The sequence below is a fragment of the Geospiza fortis genome, unplaced genomic scaffold (assembly GCF_000277835.1).
Source record: "Geospiza fortis unplaced genomic scaffold, GeoFor_1.0 scaffold130, whole genome shotgun sequence".
In the NCBI taxonomy this organism is placed as follows: Eukaryota; Metazoa; Chordata; class Aves; order Passeriformes; family Thraupidae; genus Geospiza; species Geospiza fortis.
The window spans coordinates 4,004,766-4,028,529 of record NW_005054300.1 but is presented as its reverse complement, the minus strand read 5'-3'; the positions used below and the strand labels follow the sequence as shown (position 1 = coordinate 4,028,529).

The 23,764-nt window shown below is 39.5% G+C and overlaps 1 protein-coding gene across 1 annotated transcript in view; it reads right to left on the bottom strand.

The window, feature by feature from the left end:
* STN1 (STN1 subunit of CST complex) overlaps positions 1-23,755 on the bottom strand; it is a 37,711-nt gene extending 13,956 nt beyond the window's left edge. Inside the window, exons 1-5 of the mRNA XM_014310378.2 lie at positions 23,658-23,755; positions 10,795-10,928; positions 6,182-6,277; positions 2,089-2,160; positions 194-355 (exon numbers count right to left, since the gene is read on the bottom strand). Coding sequence (XP_014165853.1) covers positions 194-355; positions 2,089-2,160; positions 6,182-6,277; positions 10,795-10,921 — 457 coding nt within the window. The 5' untranslated portion in view covers positions 10,922-10,928; positions 23,658-23,755. The remainder of the gene's footprint in view (positions 1-193; positions 356-2,088; positions 2,161-6,181; positions 6,278-10,794; positions 10,929-23,657) is intronic.
* Positions 23,756-23,764: the final 9 nt, after the last annotated feature.

Genomic DNA, 23,764 nt, shown 5'->3' with positions numbered 1-23,764 from the left:
CAGTCTAATCTCACACATTACATAGTGTGTCTTCTAACTTTATGCTGCTACAATTGAAATAAAGATATGAATCCTTAGAAAAATAAGATGCCAGAAAAAAATGTGGAAAATATTCAATTAATTACATACAGCTCAGATATTTTCACAGATTCAGACATCTTAGTTACATATATCACAGATTCATAACACTCACAAAAACATGAAGCCTGAATTTCTCTTTGTTGCCTATAGGTTCGGATGTGACCTCTGACCCTGACAACATCTCCAATCTCCAGCTTGGTTTTCTGGCTTACTGTTTCTTGGAGTTTCTTCAGCTGTTCAAACACACTCAGACTGCTGGGTGTGCTTGGATGACCTGCAAGAAGTGAGGGAAAAAGAGTCAGGCACTGAAGTCAATGCATTAATTGACCTTTTGCATTAATCCACCCAAGCACCACAGGAGTCATATCACTAAAAAAGGGTAAGGTCCCAGGCACCATGTGTCCTGGGTAGGAAAACTTCTAGGTGACAAAATTAGTTTACTGTATTATACTTATTTGAATTGTTCATCTGGGGAAAATACAAAAGGGAGAAGATATTGGTTTACCATTGAAAATGTCATAGATGGGTTGCAAAATTGAAACATAAATTTGAAATTGTTTTGGCATTTTTTGATTTTATCATGCTAAGACGGATGAAAGGGGAAAAGAAAAGTTAGCTGAACTTTTTATGCAAAAGAAGAATGAGTCATCTGAGGTAGGGCCAAAGCATTCATGTGATGCAATTTGATGTCTACACTGGGGTGAATGCAACTGAGGTGAATGCAACTTGACAGAACCTCACATTTACATAACACAGCTTTGTAGGACAGTAAATCCTTCATAACTTAAAACCTGATTATTGCTCCAAGTATCCCTGATCACAATTACAAAGGGTTGGAAGAAAGTTTCTTGTGCCCCCTAAGAGCTTTCTTTAGCAGGTACAAATAAATGAATTTACATTCTTAGCATAGCGTCCATCCAAGCACTACTGATGTATGTGTAAAATAAGAATACAAGGCTGAAAAGCATTCTTGGTCCTCATTCTATTTCAAGCATTATTTCATGCTATTCCTTTTAATGCATCTAAGTTCCTCAAAACTGATTGGATTGCATGTCTCCTTTTTTTTTTTTTTCTGAGAGCTGTGCCAGGTCATCACCTCTCCAAAGTGAGAGCTGTCTTCTACATTCCAGTTGGGACCATTTGTACCACCTGTCATAGGATTGTTAAATATAAGTATGAATTATCTGTCTGCATAAATGGGCTTGTTCCACAGACATCAGAGTTTTTAACTTTTACATCAGGCTTTTCTTTCTCCATTCTATTAATATGCATTCCTAACACTGCAGATGACACCAGTAAGATTTATTTCAGTAGGATTTGATCAGCTCCATATTAAGGTTGTCAATCCACTACATGGGCTTCCAAGAAGAGCCAAAGTAGAAAGAATTCTGTACTTTGATCTAAAAGAAACAGTGGAAGAAAAAGCAAAGAGACAGCTAGACACTAGTGAGTTGTTCTGTTACTGAGTGCAATAATACATTAATTTCAAATGCATAATTACTGCACATTTAGGACTTGCCCAAATTGTTAAAGACTTCTGGCATCCTCCCACTGTGTTTGAAGCTACTTTCAAGTTCATTGCTGACAGTGTCTGTATGAGCAAGAGTATATGAATACAAACAAAGCAAGGATAAATCCTGAAACCATAATCACAAGGGCAGGTCAATGGACTGACTTTGGAAACAGAAGTTGTGGCACATTTCCAGCCTAGTTCCTTACTAGATGAAGTCACAGAAAGAGCCTTAACAGGCAAATTCTCTGAACAATGTCACAGCATAGAAATGAAATATCATATTACTCAAATAAGGAAAAGGCAGGGACAGGACATAATGTAATGGTTTTATTGGCATCACCCTTGAACAAAACACAAAAACTAATAGAAAATTCCCAAAATGGCCCAGGCTGTATTTGCTCTTCTGTAAGTTTGATCACTTACTAAATTATTTAAGACAGACATAAATTTAAAAAAAAACAGTCAAAAGAGGACTTATTTATTTGATAATTTACCTGATAAAGTTGTTTCTGCTACCATGGGATTTTTCCAGCAGACACAATTTATAACTCCAGTACTATCATCCACTGCAAAAAAAAATTGCAAGCATTACAGACTAGGAAAGCAGGCAGTCATGTTCCAAGAAGTGAAGATACATAAATATGTAAAGAGATAACTGCCAAGGACATCTCATTCCAACTGCTTTGGAAGGTAAAGTCCAAACTCTACTTGCATATCTGAAATAATTTCCACAGTTGTTTCAGCCATGGAAGTAGCTCAGCACCAGATGTGCTTATGTGCATAGTCAGCAAAGTAACAGGTATATTCTCAAAGAAAGATCATACACTAATTTAAATTATGAGGCTTCAGTACATATATTGGATACTAAGGAATTTCGATCTTGTTGACATGGTCAGGAGAAGAATCAGTTTTGAAGGCTGAAGTCAGACAAACTGAAAAAGGAAGCCAGGCACAAACTACAGAAACATTACTGTTACAGTGATGAAACAGCACTTCAACATTTGGGGATACAACCATGTGAATAAACCAGGAGTGCAGCTACCTGCAGCTGCATTGGTTTCCATGCCAATATCATGCTCAAAGTCCGTTGGTCTTTCCAATACAAGATGATGTCCAGGGAGCAGAAAGGCAGCTCCCCTAGGCAGGAAGGACAGAAGACATGCATGCTTGTGGTTCTGCTCTAAGCCAGGAATTCCCAACTTAGTGTAGGTGCTGGTGGCATGCATGCCACTTCCTCTGCTGAAAAGGCTCAACATCTTCTCCTGAGCACGGAGCTGTTCTTCCTGTTCTGCCAGTGACCAATGGAAATCAGTTTGATGATTTCTGCTCCAGGCACTGCATTGTCGGTGACAGCAGGAAAAGACAAAACTCAAAGGATACTAAAATCTCTCTGAAGAATCAATTTTCTATTGATCAAGGGACTGTATATAAATGGCTTGTACAATAAACACTCTAAATAGAAAGACACTAAATGTCTGTCAAGGTTCATCCAGCGAATGCACTTTGCTTCTTGAATGTAACGACTTCAAGATTGAGATTCCACTCCTCACAAATGGAAACCTGCAATTTTCTTCTGCTCCTTAAAGCAGGTCCATGACTAAAAAAGTAACAGCAATGTTTACTATGAAGGTGCTGATTGATACCTGCAGTCATTTCCTCTGGGAACCATAGCATCAAAGCAAAATGCCTTTGCATTGTCTCACATGTTTTAAAACAATCTCCCTGTTTGGGGGTCTAATTTCAAATTATTGTTTTGCCTTCCAGTTTCCAAGCAGTTTAGCTGCACATTCCTATTAGCAAACTTACGGCACTTATAAGATGCAGGCAATTCCAAATTCCATCACAAAAGTATGCTCCTCTCTGCTCTCTCTGTTTTGAGCTGCTGTGTCTGCAACTATTTCAGCAGCTTTAATTTTGTACCAGAGCACAGATAACAATCTGCTGGTAGGATTTCCTCTCCTTGGTACAGACAGACAGCAACTATTTTAGTAGGAGGCAGAACCCCCATAAGCCATGTCCAAGCCACGTGTGCAAGCCAGCAATGGCAACAAGAAGCAGGGCAGATTACATTTCACTCTTGCATTCCCACAGTTTGTAGATGTTCCAGCTTGCACCAACCAAGACAGACAGGCTTCCTAAGAAGGGCTTGGAAACAAACCAAGACTGAAGGATTAGGAGGCCAGACTGCTTCTCCTCAATCTAACAGCTGAAAACAGAGCTCTGGAGAGACTGACCTGTACTTGACCACAGAAGGAATCTGGTAGCAGAGTACGGTTCTGAAACAAAGTTTTGCAATTTCATAGATGAAAGCTTTGAGCAAAAAGACAAGCAACTCTTGCAATTGTATTCTAATTAGACAATCTATTTTAAATGCACAAGGGGTCTACAAACTCTTGAAAACTTCCTGTGCTCCCTGTGCCGCCCTTCCTCATCTCTTTGGGTTTAAAGTTTTGTTTATTTGGGTTTTTTGTGGGTTTACTTTTGTTTGTTGGGGTTTTTTTTCGTGGTTTTTGTTTGTTTGGCTTTGGTTTCTTTGATTTCTTTGATTCTTGCTTAATTATTTGAAGGGTAGCTCAGAGCTACCTGCTAAATGAGATAATTGTCCAAATTTTTATTTCTTTATGACAAAAGGGTATGGCTCTTGTCAGGCCTGCATGGACCTACTGAGATGCTGGTGAATTTTTTTTTATTAAGTCAACTGCCTTTCAGCCTTTCAAGTCAGTTTTGGAGTACAAAGAAAACCACATGTGATGTTTGGTTTCATTAAAAAGGAAAGGGGACAAAAGAGCTCAGAGAGGTGCATTAGGTAAAGTATGAGTTTGATCAAAGCTATGTTTTAATTAGATATAATTCTCCTAATTTATCATAATAATAGCAAGAAACAATCAAATCAAAGTGTCAAAATCAGATATTACACAGCATGCAATTTTTATTTTGTAAGCCAGGAAAGAGTAAATTAACTCTTTTTTACAATTATAATTTTGTCCTCAGTTCTGGCTCTAGAGTTTTCAGCAGAGGACCTAAGATTCTGTAAAGTGAGTGATGTGTATTCTGACACAGACAAATAGGAAGTGAGGGGGGAGGATCAAGGCAGGGACACAAAGACATTTCAGTTCCCTATCAGAGGGAAAGTACAAAGGGGGAATTGCTTTGTAAGTCACTTTTACAGCCGATGGAAAGTGAGCAAGTCCTGAGCAGTGTGTGGCACTCCAACTGATGCAAGCCCTGTGACTCACCAGTCTGTTGAACTGAGAGATGCAAGAAGTTACAAGCAGGAAACTGTCTAAGAAGTTACAGTTTTGTGCTGGCAGAGTCGGCTTGCCTGAAAGGGAGGGCAGGCTGGGGAGGGGCACCCTGGCAGGTAGCCTGAAAACTCAAACCAGGAACTGCTGGAACAAAGAGTGGAGTTGGATGTCAAAGACAGCAGGAAGCCAGGCTTACTGTGAGCTGCACTTGAAGGTCGACTGATCCAAGGCCTTAATTCCACTACTCTGCAGTTTCTTTTTATTTCTATTCCTCTACTTTCTGCTCCAGTCAAACATTTTCCACAGGTGTAGTTGTTAAACTGATGCTGAGAGCAACATGGAAAACCCTTACCCATAGAATTGACTTTGTCTTGGTCATTTTGATTCTGTCTTCCTCTGTTCTCATGAAGAGATAAATGCATTTGCAGCCAATGCCACCCTGCAGCAGTTTGATGCTGGGGTACCTGGTTAATTCATCAGCTGTATCTTCACAGTACTCCCAAGGGTCAGGGAACTGCAATCTTACAAGCAAGGGAATTGGGAAGGAGAGGTACTCTGTTACTCACCTTCACCAAGTGAAAACCCATGGCAGAGGAAGACACTGGCCATAAGGGCTTCAACAGGATCTGTGCATTTGGCTCCCCCTTCCTACCGTGAGGTGACCTCCCCCCACCTTTTGAAACTTGCCACATCACCACTGCTCTACTCTGCTTTTTCTCCAGATGTAAAAGACAGCTGAACAAAATGACAATCAGGTGTTTCCATGTTAATAAAACTGAATACTGGGAAAAGCAATACAGAGGAGACAACTCCCAGCTGGTGTTGGCAAGAACTGGTGCTATGATGCTTGAGTTCGTTTGTTAAGACTCTTGGGCATCTAAACATAAACAAACTCCTGACTGCTATTAGAAGTTGGCTCCAAGATATGACAAGACCTACAAAAAGTCAGAAAGGATTTCTAAGGTTCAAATATGGAAGAAGCGATTTCCCATTTGTGGGCACTGTTAAATACGTTTGCATCTGACCAAAGGTACTGCAAATAGGAGAGGAAGGTGGCAGAGTCCGGTGACAAAGCCATACCCAAAGTTAAGATTTGCTACATGACCCCACATGAATCAATCACTCTGTGTTAACAATTTAATTCTCTATTTTTGAAGTGGAGATAAACAGTAGCTTCCCTACATTTGCCAGGTAATCTCAGCTGTAGATATACACTATATTAGGATAAGAGCACATTTGTTTCAAGAATACACAATGACCACATAGGGAGACCTTTCAGTTCTAACAGTAACTAAGATAAAAGGCTGATAAGTGCAAGAAGAAAGAGAGACATTTTCCTTACCTCCATAATTATAAAAGGCATCTCGCTCCTTCTTCTGAACCACTGTCCCAACAACATCCACCTGTCTTATTGGATGTCCATTATAAAAGAATATACCTAGACACAAAACATGCTTGATTAGTGTAACGATCTCTTTCAACACCCTACACTACATTTGTCAATTAAAAAACCATACTTTCTTACATATTTAATAAATCTTAAATTATACAGCACCTACACAGGAAAAATCCCCTGTATCACGGAAGACTAGGGACACAAAAAGGAGAAAGTATCAGCTGTACTTAGGATGCCAAAGGCTTGCTTTTGTAGAGTGTCGGAATCTTATTAACCTCTCGTTTTCCTGCACATTTGGATCTGAAAAACAGTTTGTTTGCTGCAAGCATTAGGAGATTTTTCTTTGTTTGTTTTGTTGTTTCATATGGGTTTTTGTTTTGCTTTGCTTTGTTGTTTGGTTTGGGTTTTTTTAATATCTTCATAAGGCTTCAGAATAAATAATAGAACACAAAGGAAGCAGTTTGAGCTTCTCACATTGCAGCTGTTCCTGATTAAGGCAGAGCCTCCGAAAGGAAAACTAACATAATTCTGTCTTTCATTTCTAGAGGAACAGGAGCTGTGGGGGCAGGGGGAGAGCAACAGCCCTCTCAGACTGCAGAGTACACTACTGCAGTCATTGTGGACTGCATCCTGAACTTCAGTTTCTGAAAACACACATTCTAAAAACATCCCTTCAAAGCTATTTTTGTACATCTATAAAGATAACTTAACACTTAGAAACATGCCCAGGAAACAGTGAGAAATCACAGCCCAGTGGACTCTGAGAGCACTGAGGTTCCCTTGCTCTGCAATCCCTTTCAAGAGAGTGACAAATGTTGTTAACAAACACTAATGTAAACATCATACACTGAGGCTTCACAGTCCAACAGCAGGAGGAAAATAGGGCAATAAGCTCCAAATATACCCTGAGCTGGCTAGTTTTCAGTGAATGTGTTTTCTTCAGTTTTCAAATACTGCTGCTTTACTGAAATAAGCCATCTGGGATGTTCAATAACTGTCTTCTGAAAAGTAGATAACTCGAGGGACTCAGAAGGGAACATTTGGCTCTGTACACCGTGGCAAGTGTTATTCTTACAAAGGGAAACACAGCAGCAAGGGAGTCAGAAAAATGTTCTGTATTAAAAAAACCCTAAATCCAAAATCCAAAAATAACTTGTCCTACATAGCTAGCAGCCTTAAATGAGCCCGGAATTAACTTTCTTCACAAAAGACAGAGAGAAAACACAAAGTTTCAGAAGAAATCAGAGGTGATCAGCCAAGCAGCTCATAAGCAGAAATTCTACTCATGAAAATCCACGGCAGTGTTTTGAGGCTGCAGCTATGGCTATCATCTCAGATCTGGCTACACTGATCTGCAGTCACTGGTCAGGTCTGGCATAGAGAATGTTTAGCAGGTCTGTCCACTTGTCTCCCATTTCATTTACGAGGGCACAAATAAACACTGCTACAGAAACCCCCAGTGGAGATGCTCCCAGTGTATGTAGTCATTCACTGAATCTTACAACATCTCTGTAAAAGGTCTGGGCTAGTTTCTGGTCTAGAGCAAGACTGCGGAGCAGAGACTCCAAGCTCCTGATTATGCAAACAAATAACATGTTATTATGTTTGCTTCCAAGTAAGCTGAGTTTTGGCAGATGACAGAGACCAAATAAAACTGGTTCTCTCCGTCCCCATAAATTCACCTACAACTCCACCCTTACTCTCAGAGAAACTACCTGAACTAATTTGAAGAACGAAATTATATTTAACCTATTAGAAGTTGTTGCACTTGATGACTTCAAGGTGTAAATTACTCCTCCTTCCAGTTTATTTGTTCAAATTAAGTCCATATTGGTAGCAATAAATATATACTAAACATTTGAAGCTGTGGACAAACACATTCAGTGAGGTTCCTAATACCCCAGTAATCAACACACAGAGCAAAATGCCATTACCACAACAGCCACAGCACTGCTACAGGGGGCTATAGATACAGAGATCTCTAGGGCAAGTGCTGGTCATGTCTGTACCAGCATTACTGTGCTGTTTGCCATTCCTTTAATTATTATTGCCTCCTTTTATGCTATTTGTAACTTCCCTTCCTTGTTGATAAGCTGTCACAAAGCAGTGGTGCATGATAACTCTGAGAAAAGCTCATTTCCATGATGTGATTATGTGTTACAACTGAGTTTGACACCCACTCTCATTGCAAGGCTGCTAAGACAACACAATTGCTGTTTTTATCTGGGAGGTTTTCCAACCTTCTTGTCACCATTTATAGCAGCAGAGTAATTGGCCAGGTTTACTGCTTCCTTCTGTGTTGTTTTAAAGGATTAGTCACTGCGGCATCAAATCCTAATGCTTAAAAGTGGAAAGAAAAAACTCATTAGGTCATTCAGTCCATTTCCTCAGGGCCAATACAAGACCATTTTGTACAGTAAATTCCTGGCAATCTGTACAGTCAATATAAACAATCCCAGTGAAGGGCATCCCACCTTTTTCCTGGGAAGGCTGTGCCATGGTCTAACAGATGTCATTCTAGGGATGTTTTTCCTGACATTCAGACTGTGTTTCTTTCCATTCTTCCTAGTTACAACTTTTTGTTTTGCACTCATTCATTCTTAATTACCATTACTTAATGACTGATTTATAGCCAACCATATACTTAGCTTCAGCTGGTCTTTAAAAGCCCATTAAAGGCAGGAAGCATTGACAACAAACACCTACATCCTTCCTTCCTCAAAAGGTATTAATTTTAGTGGTTTTGTTGTGCTATCATTTGTTGCCAACAAATAAGATACACTGGAAAATGTCTGGTTTGGTGTATATACAGCACCAGGAGAATGAACAAAATTCAGGATGTTGGTTCTAGAAAATTTCTTTTTATTTGAAGTTTGATTTAGAAAATGATGCAGGATTGCAAGCAAGCAGAGTGCAGAGAGCCGGATGCACAGGAAGGGGAAGCTCAAATGTACCAAGTGTAAAGGCTGATACCTTGGCATGACAGATACCACCTCCTTAGGATCATAGGAAAAAAACAAATGCAATAACAAAACTGAAAAAGTTCCTGAAGCAGAAGCCAACTCAGTTAAGTAAAAGAACAGGAAGAGAAGTAAGAAGGGAAATTCAGGTATTTTGGAGGCAAAAAAAAGAGAAGGACTGTACTTTCTAGGACTATCATTCCTACTATCATTAAATCTTGGTGTTTATAAGGTTATTTATTCTGAATACATTTTCACATGTGTATGTACTAATGTTCAAGTCCAAACTACAATCCAATTCTGCTGGCATTGAATGATGTTGTATTTTGTTTGAAAACAATTAAAATACCTGTAACTGATGAAGAACAGTTTTTACCAGATGCATTTCCCACACCAGTACCACTAGAAGACATTTATAAGATAGTTTAAAAAGGCCTCTAAAAAAAACTTGCTGTAGGACAAACATCAACAACACTCTGTAGCCTAATTATTGCAAGGGATTTAAGACAAAATCTCTCACCATGTTAATTAACCAAGATAGATAGACTGGTATTTGTGGTTTGTGAAGTCCTTATGTACATAAAAATGGCTGCAAAAAGAGAAGAAAACCCCGCCAGTCCTTCATTTCTCCCAAAATAGCATTGCTGCTATCCTTGCTGTTAAAGAAAACTGAAGAATAAGAAAACCTACAAAGCAAAGCATATTCCAAGAGCCAAACAGGGGTACTTAGACCCCATGGACAGAAAAAAAATAGAAACAAAATACCACAAACAAAACATCAAAACCAAACCAAAGACATACACTCTGCTTAGGGCTTACTGCTTTTCCTCATTATTTCTAAGTTCTCTGGGTCCCTCCCTGATAATCTTGCACCATGTCAGGCTTCAGTTGGGAGTAATGAACCCTTCCCCAGCAGAAGACATTGCAGTCTATTTAAAGCCTGTGTAGTGAAAACAGCAATTCAAGGTCAGAGCTGTGTTGCTTCAGCCAAAGCTCACATGTGGGTGACACTGCAGAGCAGCAGGACACACTGCAAAGCAGACTTGTGGGGCAAGGTCCAGCATGGAGGCCAGAATTTACAATAAGCTTGCTCCAATGTATGAAGAATGTCATATATCTATCATATCTAGAAACTAAGGAAACAAAACCTCAAAACTTGTATCTGTCTTAAAATGTATTAATATCCATAGGAAAAAGCAAAATCACACATCCAGCAATGTCATCAACTGTCAAAATTTTGCAAAAAATGTAGAGACAGCAGAGAGATAACAATACATATGGCCAGAAAGGACAAGCATGTTTTAGAATTACCTTTTTCAGAATATAACTAACACCACCACACAGAGGAAACAAAACATTACCTTAATGTAAAAAAGGTACTGGAGAAAAAGAAAAACCATTTTAACAAATATATTTTATTTTTCACAAACAACCTGTTGTTCTTAGAGCTGCTAAAAGAAACTAACATCACTTAGCTTAAGGCTATGGAGAACTACTTTACTGATGTTTGTGAAGTATTTTTCAATCCCTTCATAAAAAGCACAACATAAATCAATTATAATACTGTGTGCATCATAATCAGCACCTATAAATACATACCTGGCACCTGTATAGATTCTCTCATTTCTGTAATATCTTTAATATAGAGTCTTGCAAATGCAGAAAATACAGGATCAATACCCCAGTGCAGAGAAGGCATCTCTTCTTCATCCTTCTCAGACTGCATCCAAAACCTGTGAACACAGAAGGACCTGAAATTGTTTTCTACAAAGGTGAAGAGCCTCATTGTTCACATTCATTGTTTTTCACATAAATGAAAAAGCAGCTCATGAGTATATACACAACAACACAGCAGAGCTGAGGATGACACTGGAGTTTATCTAATAAAATGTTATATTTACCTATCAATATTTCATGTGCTGCCACATGAAATATTCAAAGTATCAATACTCATTACTTGTTTGAAGTACTGAGAATCCAGCAACAGCATTCCCCCCAGTAACTTCAAATGAAATAGAATTTCAGAGACTTTTCCTCTCCAAATCCATAAACAGAGAACTAAAGTCAACATTTGTTTAAAAGAGCAGGATTGTGGGATCCTAGGTGGTTACTTTCTCTACAGATGATTATAATTTCCCCATCATTCTCCTTCCCTCCCCTAACACACTCATTGTTTGTGCTGTGCTTTATCATGGAGTTGAGGGAGGATGACTTTATTCAAAACAAAAACAGCCATCCCTTTGTTTTGGGCATGAAGTCTCCACTAACTTTGAAATTGTTACTTTTCCCTTTTACCGTTTCAGATTTTACAGCTTATGCCTGCCATCTTATGCCATTACAGATCCAATTCTCTGCTTGTCACAGTGTTGATATCAAAAACCCCAGCACTCAATTCAGGAAGATCCTCATAAAGATTTGGAAGCTGAAAATACCTTCTATCAGCTTCTCCTGTATGGACAGGTACATTGTTCCCATAAGGCTTTCCAGGTCACCTTCCTTTTACTAGTAAAAGTTAAAAAAAAAGTCAATGTTATTTATCCTTCCTTGGACTGGTCATTTCTTAGGTGAGATGTTGAAAATATTTGATTTAGTCAGTTCCAGCAGTAACTTCACTACTGAGTAACAAACTGAAGTAGTTTTGATTACACCTGGATTCATGTCTTGCTCCCCACTACAGACAGCTCTTCCCAGCCTTTCCTTCTTGCACCTGCAAGTTGTACTCCAAAAGTCAGACCATTCCTTTCTCACTCAAGTCTCCCCATGAAGCACCCTTTTTCTACTGCTGAATTGAGACACTGCTCAATAGAAATTTAGAAATTAAGCTGTTAAGTGTATGATTTTAACACAAGCTGCTATTCCTCCATATGGCAGTTCTTTGGATACTTGCTACAGTCAATGTCAAATTTAGACCATCAACTTTCTCAAAGGAACAAATGGTTTGAACCTGTATTTTACTTGGCATACTCATTTTCTTAACAAAATTAGTTTCCCCATCTCTTTTTGCTTGTAGTCTCTAGTACAAAGTTACATTCCTTTCTGCTTCATGCCCCCCAATTTACTCTGCATGGTTACAAAGCCTGTCACAGCTCAGCACCTGTTCTTCCTTCTAGACAGACAGCAGACTGAGATAACCAGCCAAAAAGAGACAATCAGGTAACAAGTCTGTCTAACCTGTTTTATTTTGGGTAAACAGACACTCCTTGGGGTAAAAAGCAGAAGTCACCCCTGCACATGTGTGCATCTGAGGGGAAATCAATGAAGCAGCTCCACTGAAGATTAAAAATATCTGTATTTTGGCATTTTATAGCCACTTGTCAAGCTTGAAATGCCCAAATGTTAATATATCAAGTTCAAGCACAATTTAAGCCTAAATGAAGAGCATCTCCCTAAAATTTTTTACTGCTTTCCTGTTCTGAAGGGAGAAGATTTCTGCAGCAAAAGCTCTTTCCATCTCAAAACGACTGGGAGTTAAATCTCAAATTCTGGAGCTTCCTTCTCACTCCCAGGCCTTGTTACAGCTCCTCACTGGAGATATTTACACCCATCATATATCTTTATGTAGAGATCACTGTTTGGTTCAAGCCTGCTACAGACACACAACGCTTTATCTTACAGATCTGGCAAAGATTCCTTGACAAAAACTAAACTGTGCCCCCCAGCACTATGAAGGTATCACAGGATTCCCTGAAGTCCACAGGACAAATTTGCTGAAGTCCTGAGTTACAGACATTCCATCCACACCAGGCTGGGGCAGTGAAACTGTACCTCAGCCACCACCCACTCACTGTCAGCAATGTCTGTCAGGCACACCAGGGCATCCTGCACAGCAGCCAGTCTTCCCTGGCCTCTTCACAGTCCCAAGAGCCCTCCCAACCCCTGACACCACCCAAAACCAAGCCTATTTTCTTCCTTCCCTCCCAGTGCTCAGCTTGGTAGCTACATTTGAACAGTGGCCTATTTGAAGCCAAAAGCTTGTGGTCAGTTGGAAAGAAATGATGTTTAGTGCCTCCTGGATGTACAACACTGCTAGTATCAGTCCATTCTTCTCAGCAGTTGTCTGTTTGCTCCTAAACCAAAGCAAGATGTAAACTATTTCCAAAGTGAGTTTCCAAGCTCATTTCAGGCAGATTAAAAGTATTAAAAACCATAATTCCTATAAGGCTGACAAAACTCTTCCAATCATTTATCTTTTGATATATAATAGTATCTTCCCGTAACTTTTTCCTAAGTTGGCACAGGAAGCCTCTCCATCCCGGGGTAAATTAATGAGTCATCCTGGCAAAAGTGGAACTTTCCATTATGCTACAAGTGTTTGCAGCTCTTAACTGGTACCATTGGTGATATGCTATCAGCAAGGAAGATAAGAGCTGCCCTGTACAACGAAGAGCCAAGGGGCAAATAGGGGCATTGTGGAGATGCACAATGTTAAAATCAATGAAGACCCAGACAGCAAACAATAGACAATTCTGAACAGATACTATCTAATTAATGTTTAAGGATTAAACTGGCTTTTGCTGGGAGATGGTGACCAGGCTTAGCAATATAAACAACACAGAGTCCTAGCAAAAGGTCATTCCTTTCTGCATTTTGTTTTAAGTGCAGTGTAATGATTTCAGGGTTGCTGTAGTACAAGGAATTCAATCATGTTACAGGAGAAAAAAAAGCAACAGAAGCATCTAGCCCACAAGTTAATTAGACAGAAGATACCAGTATTCTATTTTTAACTCCAGAAAAAGGCTATGAAGGCATAATCAAAACCAAAAGAAGAATTAAGTTCTTCTTGGGAAAACAACTCTGTTTGAAGGGCAGAAATCTAAAGTTTACATTGTAGGTATCTAGATACAAATAAACAAGAAGCCTCAGTTTGAGATTATTCTAACATATTAAGATTGGGCTGTCTCCTTGACCCACTGCTATCAATGTTAGCTTTCCTGACTCTACTGAGAAGTCAACCAAGTCCATAACCCCAGAGCTACCTTGTGAGCTCAGCAAGGTATTATCCTAGAAGGGAAAGCAAGGAAAATTGGCACCCTTCCCAACCATGCCACCCTCCAAACCCATTTTCTTTCTTCCCTTCTAAGCCACCTACTGGGTAGTTTTGTCTCAAGAGCTTCCTATTTAACATCCTATTGATTTACTCAAGGAATCAGCCCTGGCCAATTAATTTCTTGGCTCATATTCTTGTGCCCACCATGTACCTTTTCCAAAAAAGGTAAACAGTCTTCTTCCAATCCCAGTGCAATTGAAACCTCAAAGAAGAGTATCTGTTTTCATGTTTCTCGTTGCCTTTTCTCCAAATTTGATTAACAACCAAAGCTCTTAGAGAAAATTGCCTTAGCTTGAGATTAATAATTTTAAGCCAAGAAAATGTGTCTTGCCAGTGGCTGTCTGCAAGTGCTGTGCAAGTGCTGGTACACTGCTGCAAAAACTCTTTCTCAAGTTAGCTGTGAAACAGAAACAGAGAATTTATGCACTAATACAGCAACTTAAACATCCTACCAGGCTTTCACTCTTCTCCAAAGGCTGCCACTACCATGCTAGCACTGACAATTTACACTGGAAACAGCTCCTAAACTGCTGGAGTTGCCAACCCAGTGCATTAAAACAACTTAAAGTCATCCCTGGTTTTCTTGAATAAACTAGGCCAGAAACTGTGGCTGTCAAAAACTGCTCCATAGGTCAGCCATTCCCGCCACAGACAAAGCAACTTGTGGAAAGAGGAGCAGAGTCAACAGCTGGGTTTTGTAACACCCTCTGTCATCTGAATTGAAATCATCTGTGTCTGAGTCAACACCCTATGTGACAAATGACTATTATTCAACTCTTCATGATCAGCAGAGGCTATTCCAGCATGGTACAGTCAAACCCACCACTTTTTAGGAAATGTTTTTAATTACCTACAGCCACATACAATATTTTAAATCAAAACCAAATAAACCCATTGTATTATTATACAAGTAAATCTTACTGAACTGGGAAGTAAAGCTTTTGGTTACAGTTAATATGGAACAAAGATTCTAGACATGAAACTCACCCATAGGTTTTTAAAAAATACATAGTTAAAAGAAAGTATCCAACACCAGTAACAAGATGAACACCATCTCTGAGACCAAAACACGTTACTGAAAGGCAAAAAAAAGGCTCCTGGAAAACAGCTGTTGGAAAACTATCAAACAGTAAGGTAAGGTCAGTTTGGATCCACCTCCTACCCGGTTATTCTGTTACAAATCAAGATGGGGCAAGCACGTTCAGTCTTTCATAGTAAGCCACTTTGTGCTTCTGTCATGTTAAATCCTGTCAGTTTTGCTGCTACATGCTGCGTGTCTTGTAGTTCTTACATATAAGTACAATTCCAATTTAAAGACATAGTTTCAAAACAAAATTAAGAAATCTAGAACTCCTCTGAACTTCCAGAAGTTTAGCACTTCCTGCAATGTTACTTTTACAAGGGTTTAACATTTGTCTAAGCTCTTCAGATAACAATTTACCAAAAGGAAGGATTATAAATTTTTTTCTTAAAGATACTCTTTGAAATTTTAAACATTGTATGTGTTTTACTTACATTAGGTTTTATTACAAGACAAGAGGCCCATCACTGCAACCTTTAGCCAGTGGGGAATCAAACAACCCAGAAAAGCATTGCCCACAATGCCCATAAGGCAGGATATAGGTAGGGGCAAAAAAGCTGTTTTATCAATAAACTGACATGGCTGTAGTATAAGAGTCTTCCAGGGGAGTTAATGCCTCCATGTCATAACTTGTAACATGTTTCCCTCCTTCTGGATTTACCTTCCACAGCACTGCCTGGAAAACCTTCTGGACAGGTGCATGTGGCTGCAGGAGATCAAACAAACTGGCTCTTCCAACATCCACAGTCTTGCAAGGAAGGGGGACAAAGCTTACAGTCCTAGATTGCCTCCTTATCACATTGAAACTTGTTTTATATGCAAGCTAAACCTTGAAACAAGGTTTTGGCACTCAATTTTCCAAAAGCATGATTCTGAAAAAACTAACGGGGAAGTCTGTAACAAAATAAACAGTACAAGTAGCTCTTTCTGATCCTTGTCCCATGCATTAGATACAATTTCCCATGGATCCAGAAATCTGTGTGGGAGAACATGCACTGGAACAGCTTGCCCAGAGAGGATGTGGAGTCTCCTCAAAGGAGACATTCCAGAACTGCCTGGACAGAATCCTCACTAATGTGGTCTAGGGGGCCCTGCTTGCGCAAGAGGTTGGACCCCTCCAACCTTATCCATTCTGTGATTCTGTAATTTGCTGATACAGCACAAAGGAATTAACTAACAGAGAAAAGAGAATAAAAAGTTAGATTTCCTACTCTTTTTTAGCAGTGTAACATAGATTTAGTGTCACTTCCTGAATGAACATTTTCAAATTTCACAAATCTGCATAGAAGTGACAAGATTGGTTAATAGCTCACTGTGCCTGTGAACTCCACAAGTTTGACTCAATTTCTAGAGGCAAGCATTCCTGTCCATTTCCCTCCCTCCCCTTTAAACTGGTTTATGTATCTGGTCTAAATTAGAGCAGCTTCTGGAATAAGTCAGAATTAATATGAACATTCATATCACTACAAAACACTCCATTACAACCTGAGATTTCAAAATAATTAACCTATGATTTGGTTTTTGCCCATCTTTAAAAACTTGTTCAAAATCCCATTGAAAGGCACTAAATGAACAGAACATTTTTTAGATACTTGAAAGAAAATACCTCCCTGTGGCTGTAACTTCTTCCATGAATCACTGTCACAGTTAACATGATAAAGTCATCACCATTTCCGACTTCTTGGTATGTAAAGAAACCAACAGCCTTTTATAAACTAATTTAGTGTCTCCTTAATTGCATTTGAATTTGAACAGATATCATTTCCTACCTCATGCTCTGAAAGGAAGTCACTCCTGTATAATCTATCCAGAAAAATATATTAGTGCTCAGTCAGAAGCCACAGGAATGATTTTTCATGCAAGTAATTTTATTTCTTGCTACGATTCAGTCCATGCAATGTAATGGGCTTTTTCGGCTTAATCCATGAATAACACAGTGTGCTATAAAACATAATTTTGAGGATTAGCTATTAAAGATCCCTTCTGTCAAAAAATAAACATTTCAGGGCACTTGAGACAAAAAGTGCATCACATCACAATACCCTGTTCTGTCATAAGCAAGTGCTAGTGGCCAAAGTTTGCACAGACTATTGTTGGACACACAGTAGCTGCTGTTTGCCTTAACAATTGCCATATTATTGCAGCTCCACTCACTGCTGCTGTACCAAGATGAGATCCTACAAGAAACCAAATTCTACTTTACAACAGTCAACTATTTTTTTGCCTCATTTTCTAGATAAAAAGAGAAGAACATTGCACACACAGAAATTAGTACAAACATGGTTGTAATACAAAAATAACATTATGCAATGAAAATATTTTTTGGTTTTTTTCCAATAAAAAAATCTAGTATTTTAAAGTCTAGCTTTACATTAATAAACAGTGGGTATCTCACATTCTACGTTATTTCCCCTTTTTACTAGTAGACATATCTGCAATATTATCCCACTGCAATGTTTCTTTTTAGGAGTTCACTAGGAAATCAACAGTCTTTAGTGTTATCTTTTTGTCAAATTTTCCTTTATTGTGCATGTAGGAAATGTTCCCTATTTGACAGGATGATATATTTTTAATAGTAATTGTAGAAGGCATAATAAACTTCCTGGTTATGCTTACAACATAACCAGGGTTAGGTCTGATGGCTGACCAGCCAGCCATAATTAAAAAAAATTAATTTTCATATTACAGAACAAGTTATTTGGTCCCAAGATTCCAGAGCTGATCAGGATCACAAGAGAACACAAAGTCCATTCTGGAAAAAAAAGGCTCCTGGGAAACAGTGAAAGAAAATCAGGATTTACGGAAAGAAAAGCAGCAATACATGTGGGCTTTCTGTTCAGACATTTTTTTGTGCCAGTATTGACTGAGAGCAATACTGAGATGCAAAGCTATCTTTATCCCTTAATAAATTTCTAATCCTAGCTACTATGTGAACTAATGCAAATTTGAAAGCCACAAACAAAAAGAGCAAATCAGCTCGTGACTGCTACGCAAGAGGAAAAGGTCTAATTAGCATCTGGAGGAAAGGCAACCATGGTGCAGCATTTGCAAGACATGCTTTCATGTGATTTAGCTAAAGCTTCTAATAGCTATCAGATGGAGGGGGCTCCACAAGTTTGAAATAATTTGCTTTGTGTTCATGTACAGTTTTGATCAAATAAATCTCATTTCAAATGAAATATAACCTCAAATTATTAAAATGGTTAGAAGGAATACAGCACTATAGCTAAGAGCAGTAGTATTTTAAAGGATATTATTATTAAAAAAAAAAGTTTTCTAGATGGACTTTGTGTGTGGTTCTGTGAAAGATTGTTACAGTCATTACAACATGGAGAGAACTTTTATTAGACTAACTATTCTATGAAAAAAATGCAACTATCCACCAGCGCAGCTCAGTAGTTTAATAGTAACCGAAAAATTCCTATAAAAGGAGCTTTTTGAGTAAAATACAAACCAAAAAGTGTGCAGCCTTCTTGAATAGCTTTATCATGAGGATCTGAAGTTCTTAATTGCATTAGTCAATTAATCAAAGAGAATCAGCTATGTAAGTTTCAAGTTGTTGACGCATTCCATTAAATCTGAGGTTTGCTTCTCACTCCCCTACAAAGACATATGACTATTTCTGAATATCAGTCTTGGAGAGGGTTTTCTTGCACATCAACTGGAAGCAATAAGAAAAAAAACATTTTTTGCTATAGCTTCAATAAAGTCAACATGTTAAAATTTGAATGCTTTTGACATGCCATGTTTCCAAGAAATCTTCTTGCATCATTTGCTGAATTATCTGATCCTTATTCAAACTTTGATATTTATATTATTGTTTTTCCTCTGCCATTTAATTTCAGATAAAGTCTATTCAATAAAACATCCCAGGTTTACTTGGAAACATTCAGGTAATTTGGCAATTTCTATATTTGCTCTGTCATCATTCCCAGAAGTGTTGCTGACATCAAGAGAAATGAATTCCAAGAGTTCTCCTGGCAATGGTGTCTCCATAGGTAGGAAGAACTCCCATTATATCTTGCCAGGAAAACTCACCTCACACAGCCAAATACTGTGATAAAGATAAGTATCTAAAATGGGGAAGGTGAATTGCCCTGTGAAGACACATTTCCCCACTGACTGCTGAAAAAGTATGGCAAATTTAGATTAAACACACAGACTTTTCTGAAACCAAAATTAGATCAATCCTATTCCTAAACATTTTAATATTCAATGATTTTTTTACCGCAAACATCGAGCTATATCCTTATATGTTGAAGCTTCCAAATGTCACAAGTTTCTATGGCAATTCTTAGATTAACTGATCCTGCAGTAAGGCAGTAAAAAACCCCAAACCATATAATAAATAGTAGTATACCCAGGTTATTGATAGGAGCCAGAGTATTGATTCTGGCTAAGATATGGGCAAGCTCTTGAGTGTCCAACTTCTGGTATTATAATTTTTTCCTGCTTGTACTATTTATGACTGAACTATGAACTATTCCTGTTACTCATATCATATACACTCACAAAATACTGAGTACAAGACTAAGTCTCTTTTTGTTCTGCATAACAGAAAGAGAAGTCTCTCAGACACAACTCTATCAATGGCACATTTATTAGAAAGCCTGTATGTGCAAGCTGTATATGCAGCATGTACAGGACAACCAAGGGGTCAGGCCCAGCCAACATGGCTTTTGGGAAGGCAGGTCCTGCTTGATCTCCTGACCTCCTTTCATGACCAGATGATCCACCCAATGGATGAGGGGAAAGCTGTGGATGCTGTCCTATTGAAGACTTCAGAAAAGTGTTCAATCCTGTGTTCCACAGCATTCTCCTGGACAGGCTGGCAGCCCATGGCCTGGACAGGGGCTCTCTTTGCTGGCCACAAAACTGCCTGGAGGGTTGGGCCCAGAGCGTGGTGGTGAGCAGTGCCACCAGGGCTGTGCCCAGGGATCAGAGCTGGGAACAGCCCTGTCCAACATCTGTATCCATCATCTGCACGGGGCATCGAGGGCACTCTCACTGAGCTCACAAACAACACCAGGCTGGCAGGAGTGGTGACCTGCTGGAGCCAAGGGAGGCTCTGCAGGGGGATCTGGGCACCTTGGATCAATGAGCTGAGGCCAACGGTGTGAGGCTCAAGGAGGGGAAGTGCCAGGTCCTGCACTTGGTCACAACAGCCCCATGCAGGGCTACAGGCTGGGACAGAGTGGCTGAAAGTGGCCCAGAGGAAAAGGACCCAGGGGCACTGCTCAACAGCAGCTGATCATGAGCCAGGAGTTGCCCAGGTGGCCAAGAAGGCCAGTGGCATCCTGGCCTTTATCAGAAACAGTGTGACCACAGGACCAGAACAGTGATCATCCCCCTGCACTGGGGATCACTACAGCCATCTAGGAGGTACATTGGTGCTTAGACTGAAATGAGCCCAATACAGCACAAAGTGTTAACTTTGGGAACAGATCAGAGGAGAAAAGGCAGAGCTGATGAAAAAATGCCACCACACAACTAGAAAATATCAATAAAAACATGGGGTACATTGATTAAAGAAAACAGAAAGGACAGTGCTGAGTGCCAAAGGTGACAGACAGATTAAGACGGATGAAACAAGAATTACACTCCAGATTTAACCACAAACAAGCCACCTGTGACCTTACAGCAGTTCAGTGAGCTCAATCACCAGAAAGAATTTTGGAGATCAGTGAAAGCGTGGGTGGACAGAAAGTCAAGACAATATATAAATATAACATTAAATATTTTTAAAGAACTGAAAACAGAATATAGGACTGCAGCAAAAGGGCAATAAATCTTGTGAAGAACACATTTCAAATTAAATTTCTGAAGTGTTTACTTTCAATTAAGAGGAATTGGAACAGTTTAAAAGAAACAGCTTAAAGAGGGAGTTAGGAACAGTGGCAAGTGTAAGTGATCGAGTCAATGAGAAAAGATGGTGGTATTAAGCAGCAGGAAGTATAAAGGAGATTTCTAACTCACAAAGAGATGAAAAAGATTGTCATAAAGAGTTTAGAGCTATTTTAAGCCAGTATATTTGATGCACAATCAAGATAGCTCTTTAACATCTTCACTTTAACATCTTCCTCTGACATTTAAAGGAAGCAATGAATTTTCAAAAAGCATTGCTTTAAATTCCTAAAGGAAAAATTTTAATATAATTCACTTTTACCTTTTTATCCTTACCATCTGGAAACATTTACAGTTGCTAAGAACTCCTGCTATCAGGAAGAAAAAAAAAACACACACACAAAATCCAGGCTTCATACAGCCTCCTCCAAACCAGGAAGTCACAGCAAATTGGGAAGGATTTGCTACTAGCACTTAACCTTCACCTTGTGGAGTTTATTTTCAGGATCGAGTGACAAGCTGTAACTCCAGAGTGAAAGAATAAGGAAAAAAATGAGACAGAGTCATAGTTTTCCTTTTCATATATCCTGGTTTTATCTTGAATTACTTGTTCAAGAGTAAGAAAGAAGAAGTTAAAAGCAAAGCCTTATCACTAGATTAAGTGCTCCTTTCTCGTACCAGACTTTCATTTTATATTCTCAATGTTATATGAATGAAAATCTCTGTGGAAGAGGCAGACTGTGTTTACACAGGTCTAAAGCAGCACACATGCAGTACCTGCTAAGGTTCAGTCATTGGTAGGATGGCACCAAGCTCTGCTCTGAGCCTCCTTTGTCACACACGAGCTGACCCAGGCAGAGATGCCGTGTGTGAGCTCTGCACAGCCCAATGTTTGTAACAGAGCTGAGACAGAACCAGGCCCTGCTATCCCAGCCCACAGCTGCCAGCTCAACTGCTCTTGTTCACATATAACTTACCAAATTTCCTTTTAGTTTTGCATTTCTTTCCAGTTATTACAAACTCTAACACTCACACACAAACACCCCCCTCCCACTTCATTGCTATTAACCCTGAGGCTAAAGAAAAGATAATCCTGCCTCAATACAAGGAATTCATGCTATGGCTTTGGATGCCTTTTCCCCCCCATCCTCTATCAACCAGTCAGTTTAAATAAACCTACAGAAATTAGTCCCAAAGCACTTTTTATCCAACAAAAAGTAAGTTAAAATCAAAACATTAAATTACAAATATTAATGAAAAATATTATTTAAGCCATCATTGTATTTTAATATCCAAATCAAAGCTATCATCCCACCTGAAGGGGCAAAAGAAAAATTATAGAGAAGAGAAAGAAACTGAAATTAAAAGTTAAGATATGAGAAGCTAAATTGCTGCTGGTAACACTCTCTTAATTATTGTATTTAATTCAAACTATCTGAATGAAACTTGCTTATGAAATTAGTAGATGGAGCCAGCCAGCCAGATCACAGAAGATAAAACAGATCCTTGGGATTGCAGTTGTTTCTTGGTTTTGCCCTCACACACACAAAACAGTCTTGGTTTTAGCACCCTCCTGAGCAGTTTTACCTTTTGTGGCAGAGCCGTCAGTACAAGGAACCCATAAAGCCGAATATCATTTTTGAAAAACAAACGCTGATTATTACAACAAATCAGTTTAGCAAGAGTACTTGAAAGGCTCTCTATTCACAGGGTGGGACTACCCGTGAAACTGATTTTATACAGTTTAAAGAAATTGACTCATGACAGAACCCTGTTGTTCGATTCATAAACGCTTTGTGTCAGGGGCATCTCAATGCCTCATTATTATTACTGAATTTACACACGGACTATCCTCCTCATATAGCAAACTACTGTCACGCTAATAAAATGGTCTGGGGAATGATGCACACCACAGGCTTGATCTTCAGAAGCTCATCATGCAGCTTAAGCTAATGGCAATTGCAGGCACTCAAGTTCATACGAGGATACGGCATTACACGATTTTCCCTGGGTGTTTGTCTCACTGTCAGATGCCTCTGAGGTCTCAGCATCGCCTCAGCTGCTGCTGGATGGACTTGCAGCCCGTCACAGCCCAAACTCAGCGCCCGGGTCTGCTAATTGCCCCTAATCCAGGCAACGGGAACGCCTCTTGCTTTCAAGTGAGGAAACGCCCCACATTGGGCGGCATGTACACAACACAACTATTAAAATGCAATTATACTTCAGGGTGAGGAAGGGATCACTTGTGGGAAGAGAAGGTTGTGAGATAAGGAAATTCAGGCCTGTCCCAGTGATTAAATAAGATACCGAAGATACCAAACGGGCAGCACAAGAACATCGCACCCTGCTATGACAGAAGATAAAGCAGTAGCATTTTTAGGGACAGCACTGGACCACAAACAAAAGCAAAAGTTTTCCAACGTCGTCTGTTGCTATCAACACTTTCCTCAGAGCTCCACGTCCAAGCCCCAGTCCCCCAGGAAGCACTACCTGCCCTCACAGCACTCCTGACACACACAGCGAGCGCCTCAGGGCCCCTCGGCTCCCGCGGCGGGCCGGGGGACTCCGGGCACCCAGTCAGCCCTGAGGGGAAGCTG